This window comes from Neoarius graeffei, chromosome 12 (genome assembly GCF_027579695.1).
Source record: "Neoarius graeffei isolate fNeoGra1 chromosome 12, fNeoGra1.pri, whole genome shotgun sequence".
In the NCBI taxonomy this organism is placed as follows: domain Eukaryota; kingdom Metazoa; phylum Chordata; class Actinopteri; order Siluriformes; family Ariidae; genus Neoarius; species Neoarius graeffei.
The window spans coordinates 12,982,932-13,000,471 of record NC_083580.1 but is presented as its reverse complement, the minus strand read 5'-3'; the positions used below and the strand labels follow the sequence as shown (position 1 = coordinate 13,000,471).

General features: G+C 43.6%; 1 protein-coding gene across 15 annotated transcripts in view; it reads right to left on the bottom strand.

Annotated features, from left to right (window-relative positions):
* The window catches only part of cacna1bb (calcium channel, voltage-dependent, N type, alpha 1B subunit, b), a 320,447-nt gene that overhangs the window by 29,925 nt on the left and 272,982 nt on the right, over nucleotides 1–17,540 (bottom strand). For 12 of the 15 annotated variants that reach the window (XM_060935526.1, XM_060935532.1, XM_060935533.1 and 9 more), the window contains 4 exons: nucleotides 12,776–12,867; nucleotides 5,596–5,746; nucleotides 5,212–5,339; nucleotides 1,558–1,654 (listed from right to left, as the gene is read on the bottom strand). In XM_060935526.1, coding sequence (XP_060791509.1) covers nucleotides 1,558–1,654; nucleotides 5,212–5,339; nucleotides 5,596–5,746; nucleotides 12,776–12,867 — 468 coding nt within the window. Of the gene's footprint in view, nucleotides 1–1,557; nucleotides 1,655–4,096; nucleotides 4,194–5,211; nucleotides 5,340–5,595; nucleotides 5,747–12,775; nucleotides 12,868–17,540 lie in introns of all 15 variants that reach the window. The other 3 variants (XM_060935527.1, XM_060935539.1, XM_060935541.1) reach the window with 1 other exon arrangement.

Here is a 17,540-nt window from a genome sequence, read left to right as displayed (position 1 = left end):
AACCCTACAGTGCACCTCTTATTAATATCTCGGTTTGATTTTGTCTAGAGCACAACCTATTCTTTCCGAACAATGCATTTGTATTCAGTTACATCCCAAAAGCATATATACATACTGTATCTAGTCATTAGAAACATGTGAACTCTTAACTATCAAGCTATATATCCACTGTAAACACAACTAAAGGTTACTTAGACAGTAGAATAGCAAGAGACACGGGTGTACAGTGCGACTACATGGTGATTAAAGCAGGGAAATGCAGACAGCCACAGACAGTCCAGAACCGCCTTTATTAGACTTGGGCCCGCCTGGGAAGATGTTTCCACAACAACAAACAAGACAAAAAAAAGAAAAAGAAAGTGTAATTTATATGTGTGTGTGTGTTTGGGGGAAGGAAGGGGAGGGGTGGCATGTCTCGCTTCACTGAACACACATTTACAGCACACTTTTTCCCCTTTTCTTCCCAATCAATTCGCTTGTCAAAAGCAAGGGCAGGGAGAGGTGTGTACACAAACACTTACAGAAACACCAAGCACACACAGATATAGGCCTGGTAGACAGACACATGTATCTCAGACAGATGGACGACTCGATGTCTAGAGAAGTTGCAGCTGTACCAGATTACTGACAGGTGCTTCTGTATTGAAAGACCCGATAGCCTATCATTTCCTTTCCTACTTTAAGAAGAAGAAGCAGCTTTTATTTGTCACACGTACACTCAAGCACAGACTTAAGACACATCTGAAGCAGTGAACACATGCACACAATGAGCACACACAAATACCCAGAGCAGTGGGCAGCAATGCTACAGTGCCCAGGGAGAAGTTGGGGTCAGGTGCCTTGCTCAAGGGCACTTCAGCCCAACCTTCAGGCCATGGCTGCCCCATGTTAACCTAACCGCATGTCTTTGGACTGTGGGGGAAACCGGAGCACCCAGAGGAAACCCACGCAGACACGGGGAGAACATGCAAACTCTGCACAGAAAGGCCCGCTGGACTCGAACCCAAAACCTTCTTGCTGTGAGGCGACAGTGCTAACCACTACACCAGCATCCAGATCCGAGAGCCAAGGGAGCAAAACTGACTGGTTGGGAGGGATGGCATATTCTCTTTTCCCTGTCAATAACAGCGACACTAGTCTATCATAGGTGTCTGTGAGCTCATGTATGCGTAAGAGGGCAGACAGCGATTTCCTCCGTGTAAATTATGCTGCCCTATGTCCTAGCATATCGATAGCTTGATAAGATTACTAAAAAGATCTTAACAGTCAAATCTTTTCATTTGCTTTTGCTTCTTTATATTTGAACTAATTTTAAAAGCATCATCAACTGTAATAAACAGCAGTTTATCATGATATGAAATTTAGCACAGGCTGAACTTTCACGTTGTCAGCAGTTATGATGGCACATTAAAGCAAAGACAACAGGCACAAAAAACAAGAAAAATATTGACAGCACAGGAAGCCTGGCAACAACACTGTCCAGTGAGCAAAGAGCACGTACACAAAAGGCGGGCACAGTGAGAGTGATTGGGTAAGACAGGAAGAGGGCGGGTCTACCTTGTAGGCAACTCGCGATGGACATTTCTTTCCCAAACCTAGCGGTGGGGACATGTGACGTAGCATTTCGTACATATCAAGGTAGGATATGCGCCCACTTCAGAGGTGGCAGCCACAGTTCAAAGGTCAAAGATCACACAAAAGGGGAGGACGAGGTGCGGGAGGAAAACAGTGGAGAAATGAAAGTAAACAAAAATAAAAAACATAATCAGAGTGGAGAAACAGTCATTATAAGAGTCATTATTATTTTGGGGAAGAAACTGTGTGGCTGTGCAACAGCATCTTTGCCCAAGAAGGAGCACAGATGAATTTGGGATGCAGAGGAAGAAACTTAGGCTCATGTAATGAGGCTGTAAATAGGAGGGCAAGGGTCAGGTGGTGAACAGGGCAACAACCTTGTCTTCCTCTTTCTGCATGGCATGCTTTGAAAGTTGATTAACGAACCATATCCACAGGAACAAAACTCACACAGTGATGTTTTTTTTTATTCTAAATGGTCATTTTTAGCAGCACTTTCCAAGAAGGCCATATATAATGAACTACAAACATATTCTTAACATGCTATAATGCACTTAATGGCCACACTGGTAGATTTGTTTATTTATTTCTGAAAATGCATTGCACTTTATAGCCATGTTTATAATGCATGATGAATTGTTAGCATAAATGCATTGGAGGTTAATAACCACAAGAAATGAACTATTTATTATTCAGTCATAGGGATTTTATGTCTTCTAATAATTACAGTTTAACAGTTACAAGTCTTGGTCATGACACAATTCTTATAAAAAGTCTCATTTTACTTCGAGCTCATAAAAACATCTTATAGATTATTATAAATATGTTATAATCTTTATGCTAATTTATAAATATGACATATGAAGTGACATATGAACGCCTTCAATGTCATACAAGTACAGTGAGATTCAGTGTGCAGTTCCCTATCAAGGTGGTAAATATTAAATAAAAATAAATAAAGTTTAAAAAGGTACATAAATATGTTTGTGTTATAGGAAATCTGTGCTCCACTAATGTTTCTCAACCATTAGTGGGCCGCAAAGTGCCATCTAGTGGGCTGCGAATATTTTCTTTATCAAGGTGAATCTAATTTTTACTCGTAGTAGGGTACAATTGCTGGGTTGCATCCGACATCACATCCGCCTCATTAAGCTACGGTCACACTACAGCTCGCGATGGGTTATCGATGAAAAGGAGGCATTTTGGTGGCGATGCATGGCGATATACACGTGAGCTAAAACTTACACAGCAGGTGAACATTTGACTGTCACGCCTTTGTGCACTTGAGTCTGACGTAGCTCGAGCACGTTCTTGGGACCCAGTCATTATGGGAAACACCTGATACTGATTTGAGCGTAATCAGCACGTGCAGATACGGATGTTGTTTTCATAGAGACTTTGAAGTATTATCACGGTCACGTTTGTTTCTAATCATGTTTATAACGCTGTTTAAATAATCTGCTTTATGATTCTGCTTTCGTTTGTGTTTTGTTTTTGTAAAGATCACGCCTGCAAATAAACACTCTTCCTGCACTTAGATCCGTCTACCGCCGTCTATTTTGTAGTGTCCAGATCTACAGATCTTCAACCCGTCCACATATAAAAAGTTGTACTCCTCATTGCTCTTCCAGGTTTTCATCTGTTTGTCCGGGTAGAATGATGTCTGCAGCACCAGGTAGTTTGAGATGTCGGGGAAATCAATGGATGGATAATTTTCCAACTCGTAGGAAAAATCCTTCTTTGTTAGCGTGTAAGGATCTATCCCATTGAGTGGCTTCTATATCCACTTCTTTTGAGCGTACTTCTTGGTTTTAATAACTTGCTTGTTTGCTGGACACAAACATGGCAATAAGTTCTTGTGTTAATCGCCCAGACTCCACTTTTGGATCATTAATCCCTTCTGACTAAGAATTCCCTGCATGCATGATTTGGCTTCTGGCACATCCATACAGTTTTAAATACAATACCTACAATTAAACAATTTGGTTTTTATTGCATTTATTTAATTCCTGGGCTCCCATCTGTAACAGATTAATTACATTAATACACTTTACAATAGATTCTAATAGAATAGATGAGCCAAAATAATTGGGGATCTTTTTAATGGGTCCCGACTCATTACAAGTACGAATAGGTGGGCTTCAAAGCAGAAAAGGTTGAGAACCCCTGTGCTACACGACACTAAAGTATGACGTTCACAACTATTCATTATGCATAAGACACTGCTATGAAGTGCAATTATAATAATAACCTTTAGGAATGAATTTACAAATGATTATAGATATAGACTTCATAGAAATTGCATGTGTATTAAAGGTATAAAGGTTTGGCATGAGATGAGTAACTCAGAATGCAGCGTGGCTTTGTTTCCTGTAGTTACCATGGTTACCGGTTTTTTGATTAGTGAAGAGGGGAGAGGGATGGGTGGAATCATTCACTAAAGTTCACCAGGCAAGTTTACAAGCGTCAATTAGCACTACAGCACTATCCTTTTTTGGGGGAAGTGTGTAGGTTTGCAAACCTTGTATGCCACCCTATTAGGGCAGTTCTTTCCTAAACCAAGAGGGGGCGAAATGACACGTAACAAATTGTACATATCCATATAGCGTATCCTTCCACTGCAAGAAACAGATGCCAGTTAAACCACAATACATTTGATACAGAGGCTTTGTAGAATAAATGCAAACAGAATGGCAACACTGTTGAATCTTTAACAGTTATTCCATGAAATCAAGTCGTACATGAGCTGATAACCAACAAGGCACGTAGCACCGAGTTGGCTGTAAGCCATGTACGAAGAGATTGAAAGGAATAGCTGTTTTATTCTATCCACATTCACTGGATTTTGAGAAAAAGAGCATTTTTATTTTTAGCAAATTTGATAAATAAAAACTTTATACAAAACGTCCGACAAAATAATTTCTGCTTAGAATGTAAACAAACCGGTGAAATGATAGTAGCAATTTGTGAAAAAAATGCTAAAATAATAATTCTTGAAAAATAAAAAAAGATACGTTCTTACCATCAAATACTTTTATTCCATATTTTGTTGCTTTTTTGTATTTTGGGGGGGTTCTTCTTCTTCTTCTTTAGGGTTTTTTCTATTTGGTGGTTGGCAAACCAACTTAAAGGTCCATTACTGCAACCGACTGGGCTGGAGTGTGGAACAGGAGATATTGGGGGAAACAAAAAACTATATTCTTTTAGCTATTTCTGTTTCTTTTAGATACTTGATAACAATTTTTGGGTTTTGTTTTCAAGTAGAGTTTTTATTTCGTCTGCGGTTGGTTCAGCAACACGATCCGCCATTTTGTTTTTCTCTACTCACGGTATATGAGCTGATATCCTAGTAGTAGAGTAGCCAATCAGAGCGTGCGATTGCTCATATCCAGTGAATGTGGATTGAATAATTTCTGTTATACTGTATAATGCCATGTGGGCTCAGTACATGCAGCTGGATTAAGCTGTCAATGCTGACAGAGAAAAGATTTTTTTAAACCATTACAGTTGTCATGCAGAATGTCAGATTTATGTTTGTCAGTAATGACATATCCCTGCTGTTTTACTTTAGTTTTATACTCTTGACAAGACCAATAAAATTTTCTTAAGGATAGACTATCTGTGACTGACACGTACCAGGCAGCAGGGTCGTAATCCGCCCAGACACGGATGAACTCATCCAGATGGTGAGGTCCAAGGATGGAAGCATCTCGTGTCAAGTACTCAAAGTTGTCCATGATAACAGCCACGAACAAATTCAGCATCTGAAAAGGAGTAAGGAAGGACAAAGAACGGAAAATCTATCAACGTTTATCGGTCTATCAGACAATGAAACTACTGTATTACGGTTTAGTAACGGATTATACCACAAGGTCATATCAAGGGCATAATAAGAATGCTGTGAAGGAAACGCTTTAGGCAGATAAACAGCTGCATTTGTGAGTTTAACTTATTAACGGCAAATAATCTGATATGGATAGCAAAAAGTTTCTTTCTGCATGACTGTGTGTTTGTACAAACCAGGAACGAGCAGAGGAAGATGAAGGAGACAAAATAGAAGTATGCAAAATCACTGCCACACTTTTTCCCACTGGAAGGTGGGGGCTCGGCACAATCCTTGTCACCCAAACACGACAGCATAATCTCATGCCATGCCTCACCCGTGGCACTCCTGTTCACAACAGATAGAAAACAGAAAAAGTAAGGATAACATATGTGTACTATTACAACCACAAGGAAATTAGGTCTAGAATATTGAAGTACTTTCTGAAATATACAGTACAAGCTGCAGTCTAACATTTACAGTGTCTTGCAAAAGTATTTACCCCCTTGGTGTTTGTCCTGTTTTGTTGCATTACAAGCTGGAATTAAAATAAATTTTTAGGGGTTAGCACCATTTGATTTACACATGCCTACAACTTTAAAGGTGAAAATTGTTGTTTTATTGTGACACAAACAATAATGAAGATGAAAAAACAGAAATCTGGAGTGTGCATAGGTATTCACCCCCTTTCATATGAAACCCCTAAATAAGAGCTGGTCCAACCAATTCACTTCATAAGTCACATAATTAGTTGATTAAGATCCACCTGTGTGCAATCAAAGTGTCACATGATCTATCACACGATGTCTGTATAAATCAACCTGTTCTGGAAGGACCCTGACTCTGCAACACGGCTAAGCAAGCAACAAGAAAACCAAGGAGCACTCCAAACAGGTCAGAGACAAAATTGTGGGGAAGTATAGATCAGGGTTGGGTTCTAAAAAATATCCCAAACTTTGAATATCCCATGGCGCACCATTAAATCCATTATAGCAAAATTGAATGAACATGGCCCCACTACAAACCTGACATGAGAAGGCCGCTCACCAAAACTCACAGACCAGGCAAGGAGGGCATTAATCAGAGATGCAGCAAAGACACCAAAGATAACACTGAAGGAGCTGCAAAGATCCACAGCGGAGATGGGAGTATCTGTCTATAGGACCACTTTAAGCTGTACACTCCACAGAAAAAAAGTCATTGCTTAAAGGGGAAAAAAAAACACATTTGGAATTTGCCCAACAGCATGTGGCAGACTCCTCAAACACATGGAAGAAGACTCTCTGGTCAGATGATACTAAAATTGAACTTTTTAGCAAATCATGGGAAATGCCATGTGTGGCGTAAACCCAATGTCCTGAGAACACCATTCCTACAATGACGCATGGTGGTGGCAGAATCATGCTGTGGGGATGTTTTTCATCTGCAGGGACAGGAAAGCTGGTCAGGGCTGAAGGAAAGATGGATGGCACTAAATACTGGGCAATTCTGGAAGAAAACCTGTTTGAGTCAGCCAGAGGTTTGAGACCGGGACAAAGGTTCACATTCTGGCAAGACCATGACCCTAAACATACTGCTAAAGTGACACTGGAGTGGTTTAAAGGAAAACATTTAAAAAGTCTTGGAATAGCCTAATCAAAGCCCAGACCTTAATCCGATTGAGAATCTGTGACATAACTTGAAGATTGCTGTACACCAACGCAACCCATCTAACTTGAAGGAGTTGGAGCAGTTTTGCCTTGAGGAATGGGCAAAAATCTCAGTGGCTAGACATGCTAAGCTAATAGAGACATACCCCAAGAGATTTGTAGCTGTAATTGCAGCAAAACGTGGCTCTACAAAGTATTTACTTTGTAGGGGTGAATACCTATGCACACTCCAGATTTCTGTTTTTTTCATCTTAATTATTGTTTGTCTCATCTCGTCTTCTTCAGCTTATCTGGGGCCGGGTCGTGGAGGCAGCAGTCTGAGCATGGAAGCCCAAACTTCCCTTTCCCCAGACACCTCGGCCAGCTCCTCGGGAAGAACACAGAGGCGTTCCCAGGCCAGCCGAGAGACATAGTCCCTCCAGTGTGTCCTGGGTCTTCCCTGGGGCCTCCTCCCGGGGGGACATGCCTGGAACACCTCCCCAGGGAGGCATCCAGGAGGCATCCGAAAGAGATGCCTGAGCCACCTCAGCTGATTCCTCTCGATGTGGAGAAGCAGCGGCTCAACTCCGAGCTCCTCCCAAGTGACTGTGCTTCTCACCCTATCTCTAAGGGAGTGCCCAGCTACCCTGCGAAGGAAACTCATTTCGGCCGCTTGTATCCGCGATCTTGTTCTTTCGGTCATTACCCAAAGCTCATGACCATAGGTGAGAGTCGGAACATAGATTGACCGGTAAATCGAGAGCTTCACCTTTCGGCTCAGCTCCTTCTTCACCACGATGGACCGGTAAAGCGACCGCATCACTGAGGAGGCCGCACCGATCCACCTGTCGATCTCACGCTCTATCCTTCCCTCACTCATGAACAAGATCCCGAGATACTTAAACTCCTCCACTTGAGGCAGGACTTCTCCACCAACCTGGAGAGGGCAAGCCACCCTTTTCTGGTCGAGAACCATGGCCTCTGACTTGGAGGTGCTGATTCTCATCCCAGCCGCTTCACACTTGACTGCAAACCGCCCCAGTGCATGCTGAAGGTCCTGGTTTGAAGAAGCCAACAGGACAACATCATCTGCGAAAAGCAGAGATGAAATCCTGTGGTTCCCAAACAGGATTCCTTCCGGCCCCTGGCTGCGCCTAGAAATTCTGTCCATAAAGATTATGAACAGAACCGGTGACAAAGGGCAGCCCTGCCGGAGTCCAACATGCACTGGGAACAGGTCTGACTTACTGCCAGCAATGCGAATCAGACTCCTGCTCTGTTCGTACAGGGACCGGACAGCCCTTAGCAAAGAGCCCCGAACCCCATACTCCCCGAAGCACCCCCCACAGAATACCATGAGGGACATGGTCGAATGCCTTCTTCAAATCCACAAAGCACATGTGGACTGGTTGGGCAAACTCCCATGAACCCTCAAGCACCCTATGAAGGGTATAGAGCTGGTCCAGTGTTCCGCAACCAGGACGAAAACCACATTGTTCCTCCTGGATCCAAGGTTTGACTATTGGCTGAATTCTCCTCTCCAGTACCCTGGAGTAAACCTTCCCTGGGAGGCTGAGAAGTGTGATTCCCCTATAATTGGAGCACACTCTCCGGTCCCCTTTCTTAAAAAGAGGGACCACCACCCCAGTCTGCCACTCCAGAGGCACTGTCCCCGACCACCACGCGATGTTACAAGACAGCCCCACAACATCCAGAGACTTGAGATACTCGGGGCGGATCTCATCCACTCCTGGTGCCTTGCCACCGAGGAGCTTGCTAACCACCTCAGTGACTTCGGCTTGGGTAATGGACGAGTCCACCTCTGAGTCATCAGCCTCAGTCTCCTCAGTGGAAGACATGACAGTGGGATTGAAGAGATCCTCAAAGTATTCCTTCCACCGCCCAACAATGTCCCCAGTCGAGGTCAACAGCTCCCCACCCGCACTGTAAACAGTGTTGGCAGAGTACTACTTCCCCCTCCTGAGGCACCGGATGGTTTGCCAGAATTTCTTCGAGGCCAACCGATAGTCCCCCTCCATGACTTCACCGAACTCCTCCCAGTTCCGAGTTTTTGCTTCCGCAACTGCCCGAGCTGCGGCACGCCTGGCCTGCCGATACCCATCAGCTGCCTCAGGAGTTCCGGAGGCCAACATGGCCCGATGGGACTCCTTCTTCAGCTTGACAGCATCCCTTACTTCCGGTGTCCACCACCGGGTTCGGGGATTGCCGCCACGACAGGCATCGGAGACCTTGCGGCCACAGCTCCGAACAGCCACATTGACAATGGAGGCAGAGAACATGGTCCACTCAGACTCAATGTCCCCCGCCTCCCTCGGAAGCTGGGAGAAGCTCTCCCGGAGGTGGGAGTTAAAGACCTCCCCAACAGAGTGCTCGGCCAGACGTTCCCAGCAGACCCTCACCATACGTTTGGGCCTGCCAGGTCTGTCTGGCTTCCTCCTCCACCAGCGGATCCAACTCACCACCAGGTGGTGATCAGTTGACAGCTCAGCCCCTCTCTTCACCCGAGTATCCAAGACATAGGGCCGGAGATCCGATGAAATGACAACAAAGTCGATCATTGACCTCTGACCTAAGGTGTCCTGGTGCCATGTGCACTTATGGACACCCCTATGTTCGAACATGGTGTTCGTTATGGACAAACCGTGACTAGCACAGAAGTCCAATAACAAAACACCACTCGGGTTCAGATCGGGGAGGCCGTTCCTCCCAATCACGCCCCTCCAGGTGTCACTGTCGTCGCCCACGTGAGCGTTGAAGTCCCCCAGTAGAACAATGGAGTCCCCAGTCTGAGCACCTCTCAGTACTCCCAGGGACTCCAAGAAGGCCGGATACTCTATACTGCTATTCGGCCCGTAGGCACAAACAACAGCAAGAGCCTTCTTGCTCTTGTTATAAATTATAAATATATAAATTATTGTTTGTGTCACAATTTAAAAAAAAAAAAATACACCTTTAAAGTGGTAGTGTTAGGACTAGGACTGTTTTGGCCTCTAGAGGCCGCTGTTATTTCCTTTTCATGTCGTGTTCATTTTGGCCTCTAGAGGCCGCCACTGTTCCTGTGTTTTGAGTTTGTGTTAATTGCCTAATTATCTTCACCTGTGTCCTTAATTAGTTTGTCTATTTATACCCCTGAGTTCAGTCCTCTTGTCACGGAGTCTTTGTGCTGTTATGTTTATCTCCAGTTTCCTTTGTACTGTGTTTTTTTGATCTTCTTAGCTTTTGTATTTTTGCACTTTGCTTTTCTTTTGGATTACACTCTTTGGTTTTTTTTGTCTTTTGTTTTGCCCTGTATATAGTGTATATAGTTTAAATAAACCTTTTTGATTCTTTTTCTACTTCCGCCTCACGCCTCTGCATTTGAGTCATCCCCCTGGTGGCCTAGTGGGGGTTTGCTGGATCATCACACCAACGAACCAGGTTCGAATCCCAGCAAAACCCTAACAGAAAGACTCCGTCACAAGAGGACTGAACTCAGGGGTATAAATAGACAAACTAATTAAGGACACAGGTGAAGATAATTAGGCAATTAACACAAACTCAAAACACAGGAACAGTGGCGGCCTCTAGAGGCCAAAATGAACACGACATGAAAAGGAAATAACAGCGGCCTCTAGAGGCCAAAACAGTCCTAGTCCTAACAGGGAGAATGAAGTCGGGCCTATTATCCCTGTGTCCCGGATTGTGGCCCCTGTCCGCTGGGGTATTGAGGAGGCTGTCCGACGAGCCCAACGCCAGGACCCCGGTCCTGGGACGGGGCCACCAGGCCTCTTGTACGTCCCACATCAAGCCCGGGCCAAGGTTCTCCAGTGGGGTCACTCTTCCCCTCTCACCGCCCACCCGGGAGCTCGGAGGACCCTGGACTTCCTGAAAAGACGCTTCTGGTGGCCTAACATGGAGCAGGAAGTAAGGTCATTTGTCCTGTCCTGTGAGGTTTGCACCAGAACCAAGAACCCACGACAGCGTCCCCAGGGTCTCCTGCATCCTCTGACCATTCCCCGGCGTCCCTGGTCCCACGTGGCAGTCGACTTTATCACGGGTCTCCCTGAGTCACAAGGTAACACGGTCATTTTGGTCTTAGTTGACAGATTCTCCAAGGCCTGCCGCTTCATACCACTGTGCAAACTCCCCTCTGCTCTTGAAACTGCGAAACTTTTGTTTAATCATGTCTTCCGAGTCTTTGGTCTTCCACAGGACATCGTCTCAGACCGAGGGCCCCAGTTCTCCTCCCGAGTGTGGCACGGGTTCTGCAAGGTCATCGGAGCCACTGCCAGCCTCTCCTCTGGGTTTCACCCACAGTCCAATGGTCAGACGGAGAGGCTCAACCAGGACCTGGAAACCACCCTGCGAGGCCTGGCTATGGATAACCTGACATCGTGGAGCACCTGGCTGCCATGGGCGGAGTACGCCCACAACACCCTGCAGTCATCGGCCACCAAGCTGTCGCCATTCCAGTGCCAATTCGGGTTCCAGCCACCTCTGTTCCCGGACCAGGAGGAGGACGCGGGGGTGCCCTCGGTCAACCAATATGTGAGACGGTGTCGCAAGACCTGGAGCAAGGTCAGGAAGACCCTCATACAGACCTCCAGAACCAACCAGACTCAGGCCAACCGCCATAGAAGACCTGCACACGCTTTCCGCCCTGGGCAGCGTGTTTGGCTGTCCACTAAGGACCTTCCACTGCGGGTGGAGAACCGCAAGCTTGCTCCTCGCTACATTGGCCCCTTCAAGGTGGTGCGCAGGGTGAACCCTGTCTCCTACCGGCTCCAGTTGCCCCGGACTCTGAGGATCAACCCCACTTTCCATGTTTCCCTGTTACGGCCCGTACTGACGTCTACGTATGCCCCTGCCCCTAGGAACCCCCCACCACCCCGCATCTTCCAGGGGCAGACTGTGTTCACTGTGAATCGCCTGCTTGACTCCCGCCGGGTCCGCGGCGGGTTGCAATATCTGGTGGACTGGGAGGGCTATGGTCCTGAGGAGCGCTGCTGGGTTCCTGCTCGGGATGTCCTTGATAAAGAACTATGTCGGGACTTCCATTCGGCCCATCCGGATCGCCCTGGGAACGTCAGGAGACGCTCCTAGAGGGGGGGGTCCTGTTAGGACTAGGACTGTTTTGGCCTCTAGAGGCCGCTGTTATTTCCTTTTCATGTCGTGTTCATTTTGGCCTCTAGAGGCCGCCACTGTTCCTGTGTTTTGAGTTTGTGTTAATTGCCTAATTATCTTCACCTGTGTCCTTAATTAGTTTGTCTATTTATACCCCTGAGTTCAGTCCTCTTGTCACGGAGTCTTTGTGCTGTTATGTTTATCTCCAGTTTCCTTTGTACTGTGTTTTTTTGATCTTCTTAGCTTTTGTATTTTTGCACTTTGCTTTTCTTTTGGATTACACTCTTTGGTTTTTTTTGTCTTTTGTTTTGCCCTGTATATAGTGTATATAGTTTAAATAAACCTTTTTGATTCTTTTTCTACTTCCGCCTCACGCCTCTGCATTTGAGTCATCCCCCTGGTGGCCTAGTGGGGGTTTGCTGGATCATCACACCAACGAACCAGGTTCGAATCCCAGCAAAACCCTAACAGGTAGGCATGTTGTGTAAATCAAATGGTGCTAAAAACCAATTTTAATTCCAGCTTGGAATGCGACAAAACAGGACAAACACAAAGGGGGATGAATACTTTTGCAAGACATTGCATTAAATGGAAACACTGACAAAAATGCTTCAAAGGCTTTTACCTAAAGAGTAGCATGAGTGCCTGAAAGAAGGTCTGGAAGTTGTTGTGAAGGTTAATTGCTGATTTTTCATTTAACCTGATGTTCCCAAACACCTAACACAAAGACAGAACTTGGTTATGACAGGACAGAGAGACCCTACATGCATCTCAAATGCTGGACATGACTGAGGCTGGACTGAAACAGCTGCAGGGGCTCCATCAATAATTTACACAAATAATTCACTTTCTCCAGTTTCTCATCTCAAAATATCTCGGAGAAGTCGGAATGCATGATATCCTGGGAGCACGGGATATAAGCAGTGACGTGGTATGACTACTCACACAAGGGACTTGTATGAACATAACCTTGGTTAGATATCTATCTGCCTTAGCATGCAGGTCATGTGACTAAAAGTTTTCATTTTTGGATATTTTGGTTCAATAATCCATTTAAAAAGAAACATAAATCGAACAGAAAATGTTAAAGGTTTTAAATGGCAAGATGTTAACTTGAGCGCTGTAAACAGATTTCACCCACCTGTGCAATCATGACTAGCCATCCAAGATAAGTTCACGATTCAAAAATGCAGCTTCTAATTACTTTAAAACAGACAAATTTACAAATCTAAGAGCGTTACGTAAAAAAAAAAAAAAAAAAAAAAAATATATATATATATATATATATATATATATAAATGTCAATTTTCTGGATGGTGATGCTGCATAGGAGACCTGCTTGATTGAAAAGCAGAGCACTTTTATAGATGAATTATAATTGAGTAAAGGGTTCAGTCCCACATCTCAGCATACGGGTGATTATACAGCTCACTGATTACGCAGCTCTTTGCATTGCATATGATGCAGTTAAGTGTTGATTTACAATGGCATCCTAACCGACTAAATAGCAGGCACCCTAATTTCAAACACAATATAGGAGATTGCCTGTGCACTACTAAACGAGCAATCAAACTTGAATCCTGGATCTATCCATTAGAATGACGAGACTGCGTTCCTGCGGGATTTGCTGTGCCACCAAGACGCATACTTACAACGACAGTATTCTTTTAATAAAAATATGACAGATATAAGAAGCATTAACTTGCACTTATGTCTATTTTCGAACTTCCACACCTTATATATAGCAGATGTGTGGCCTGTGTTTTGAAAAAAAAAAAAAAGGATTCAGTGTTGTCTCTCAGGATATTGGTGATTATACAGTTCATTGATTACACTGCTTCTCTTCGTCCTGAAATGCAATTAGCATTGATTTACAATTCCATCCTAATCGACTGAACAGCAAGCTTCCAGAAACCAATAAGCAAGATGCTCTTAATTTCATTCAGTCTGAACTGAAGTACAGGCAATGGATGTCATAACAGATGTACCATCCTCATTATGTCATTAATCAGCTCCATTAAAATTATTATCCAGATAAGAATTACTTAATTACCAAAGAGCACACTTTAAGAATGCCTCATTATTACAAAAGGCTATTTACAGCCAAATGAAGACAAGTGCTAATCTTTTTTTTTTCTCGGATAAAAATGCATTCTATTAAATGAAAATGAACCTGACGCCAGGCAAGATATTTTATTCCTTTCAACCTGGATGGAGAATTTCTTAAAGAAACAGTTAACAGTTTCAGAGCTGTAAGGCACAATTGTGTGTGTTGAAACTACATATACCTCAGAAGCTGCATCTTCAGGAAAAGTGGAGGTGGAGCTAATTTCAGGGCCAGAAATATTTCAGAAGAAGTCTGAGTCAAATTGGTAGAATTGGTTTTTATTAAGTCTTTAAAGTCCTGGCTTATTTTTTTAGTTACTCATCATAAAGCGTATTGTTCTATTACTACAGTAAAAGTAAATACAGCATCAGTCAAAAGTTTGTACACGCCTCCTCATTCATACAACCCTGATTCCAAAAAAGTTGGGACAAAGTACAAATTGTAAATAAAAATGGAATGCAATGATGTGGAAGTTTCAAAATTCCATATTTTATTCAGAATAGAACATAGATGACATATCAAATGTTTAAACTGAGAAAATGTATCATTTAAAGAGAAAAATTAGGTGATTTTAAATTTCATGACAACACCACATCTCAAAAAAGTTGGGACAAGGCCATGTTTACCACTGTGAGACATCCCCTTTTCTCTTTACAACAGTCTGTAAACGTCTGGGGACTGAGGAGACAAGTTGCTCAAGTTTAGGGATAGGAATGTTAACCCATTCTTGTCTAATGTAGGATTCTAGTTGCTCAACTGTCTTAGGTCTTTTTTGTCATATCTTCCGTTTTATGATGCGCCAAATGTTTTCTATGGGTGAAAGATCTGGACTGCAGGCTGGCCAGTTCAGTACCCGGACCCTTCTTCTATGCAGCCATGATGCTGTAATTGATGCAGTATGTGGTTTGGCATTGTCTCATCTCATCTCATCTCATTATCTCTAGCCGCTTTATCCTGTTCTACAGGGTCACAGGCAAGCTGGAGCCTATCCCAGCTGACTACGGGCGAAAGGCGGGGTACACCCTGGACAAGTCGCCAGGTCATCACAGGGCTGAGGTTTGGCATTGTCATGTTGGAAAATGCAAGGTCTTCCCTGAAAGAGACGTCGTCTGGATGGGAGCATATGTTGCTCTAGAACCTGGATATACCTTTCAGCATTGATGGTGTCTTTCCAGATGTGTAAGCTGCCCATGCCACATGCACTAATGCAACCCCATACCATCAGAGATGCAGGCTTCTGAACTGAGCGCTGATAACAACTTGGGTCGTCCTTCTCCTCTTTAGTCCGAATGACACGGCGTCCCTGATTTCCATAAAGAACTTCAAATTTTGATTCGTCTGACCACAGAACAGTTTTCCACTTTGCCACAGTCCATTTTAAATGAGCCTTGGCCCAGAGAAGACGTCTGCGCTTCTGGATCATGTTTAGATACGGCTTCTTCTTTGAACTATAGAGTTTTAGCTGGCAACGGCGGATGGCACGGTGAATTGTGTTCACAGATAATGTTCTCTGGAAATATTCCTGAGCCCATTTTGTGATTTCCAATACAGAAGCATGCCTGTATGTGATGCAGTGCCGTCTAAGGGCCCGAAGATCACGGGCACCCAGTATGGTTTTCCGGCCTTGACCCTTACGCACAGAGATTCTTCCAGATTCTCTGAATCTTTTGATGATATTATGCACTGTAGATGATGATATGTTCAAACTCTTTGCAATTTTACACTGTCGAACTCCTTTCTGATATTGCTCCACTATTTGTCGGCGCAGAATTAGGGGGATTGGTGATCTTCTTCCCATCTTTACTTCTGAGAGCCGCTGCCACTCCAAGATGCTCTTTTTATACCCAGTCATGTTAATGACCTATTGCCAATTGACCTAATGAGTTGCAATTTGGTCCTCCAGCTGTTCCTTTTTTGTACCTTTAACTTTTCCAGCCTATTGCCCCTGTCCCAACTTTTTTGAGATGTGTTGCTGTCATGAAATTTCAAATGAGCCAATATTTGGCATGAAATTTCAAAATGTCTCACTTTCGACATTTGATATGTTGTCTATGTTCTATTGTGAATACAATATCAGTTTTTGAGATTTGTAAATTATTGCATTCTGTTTTTATTTACAATTTTACTTTGTCCCAACTTTTTTGGAATCGGGGTTGTAGATGTTTCTCTATTTTGACTATTTTCTATGTTGTAGAACAATACTGAAGACGTCAAAACTATGAAACACATGGAATATGTATGGAATTATGTGGTAAACAAAAAAGTTAAAAAAGTTTCATATTTTAGATTCTTCAAAGTATCCAACATTTACCTTGATGACACTTTGCACACTATTGGCATCATCTTAACCAGCTTCATGAGGCAGTCACCTGGAATACTTTTCAATGAACAGGCGTGCCTCGTCAAAAGGTAATAATTAGTGCAATTTCTTACCTTCTTAATGTATTTGAGATCAAACAGTAAATAATCAATAATAAGCATGTAGTAAATAGCCTAATTCGACAACCGTAGTAATCCATATTATGTCAAGAATCGCTCAACTAAGTAAAGAGAAACGATATCCATCATTACTTTCAGACATGAAGTGTATTTTAATTCATAAAAATTAAGAAAAAACATAGAATTAGAAGGTGTGTCCAAACTTTTGACTGGTCCCGTATTTGTAGCTTTATAATATAATTGAAAGTTATGGGCTTTAATGGTTTAAAAAGAAAACACCAAAACAAACCCTGTGATGTATAACAGAAGACAATGGATTTTCCTAGGATTATGTGAATTTGAACTAAATGAAAGTGAATAAATGAAGAAGAAACAATTTTTTCCTGAAATTATGAGATCCCCTCCTTGATATTTTGTTTGTTGAAGAAAGTGAGCTTTCCCCCCCACCTTCCATTATCTCATTATCTCTAGCCGCTTTATCCTGTTCTACAGGGTCGCAGGCAAGCTGAAGCCTATCCCAGCTGACTTCCATGATTTGCAAAATATAGTGGTACTGCTTGGGCGGCACGGTGGTGTAGTGGTTAGCGCTGTCGCCTCACAGCAAGAAGGTCCTGGGTTCGAGCCCCGGGGCCGGCGAGGGCCTTTCTGTGTGGAGTTTGCATGTTCTCCCCATGTCCGCGTGGGTTTCCTCTGGGTGCTCCGGTTTCCCCCACAGTCCAAAGACATGCAGGTTAAGTTAACTGGTGACTCTAAATTGACCGTAGGTGTGAGTGTGAATGGTTGTTTGTCTCTATGTGTCAGCCCTGTGATGACCTGGCGACTTGTCCAGGGTGTACCCTGCCTT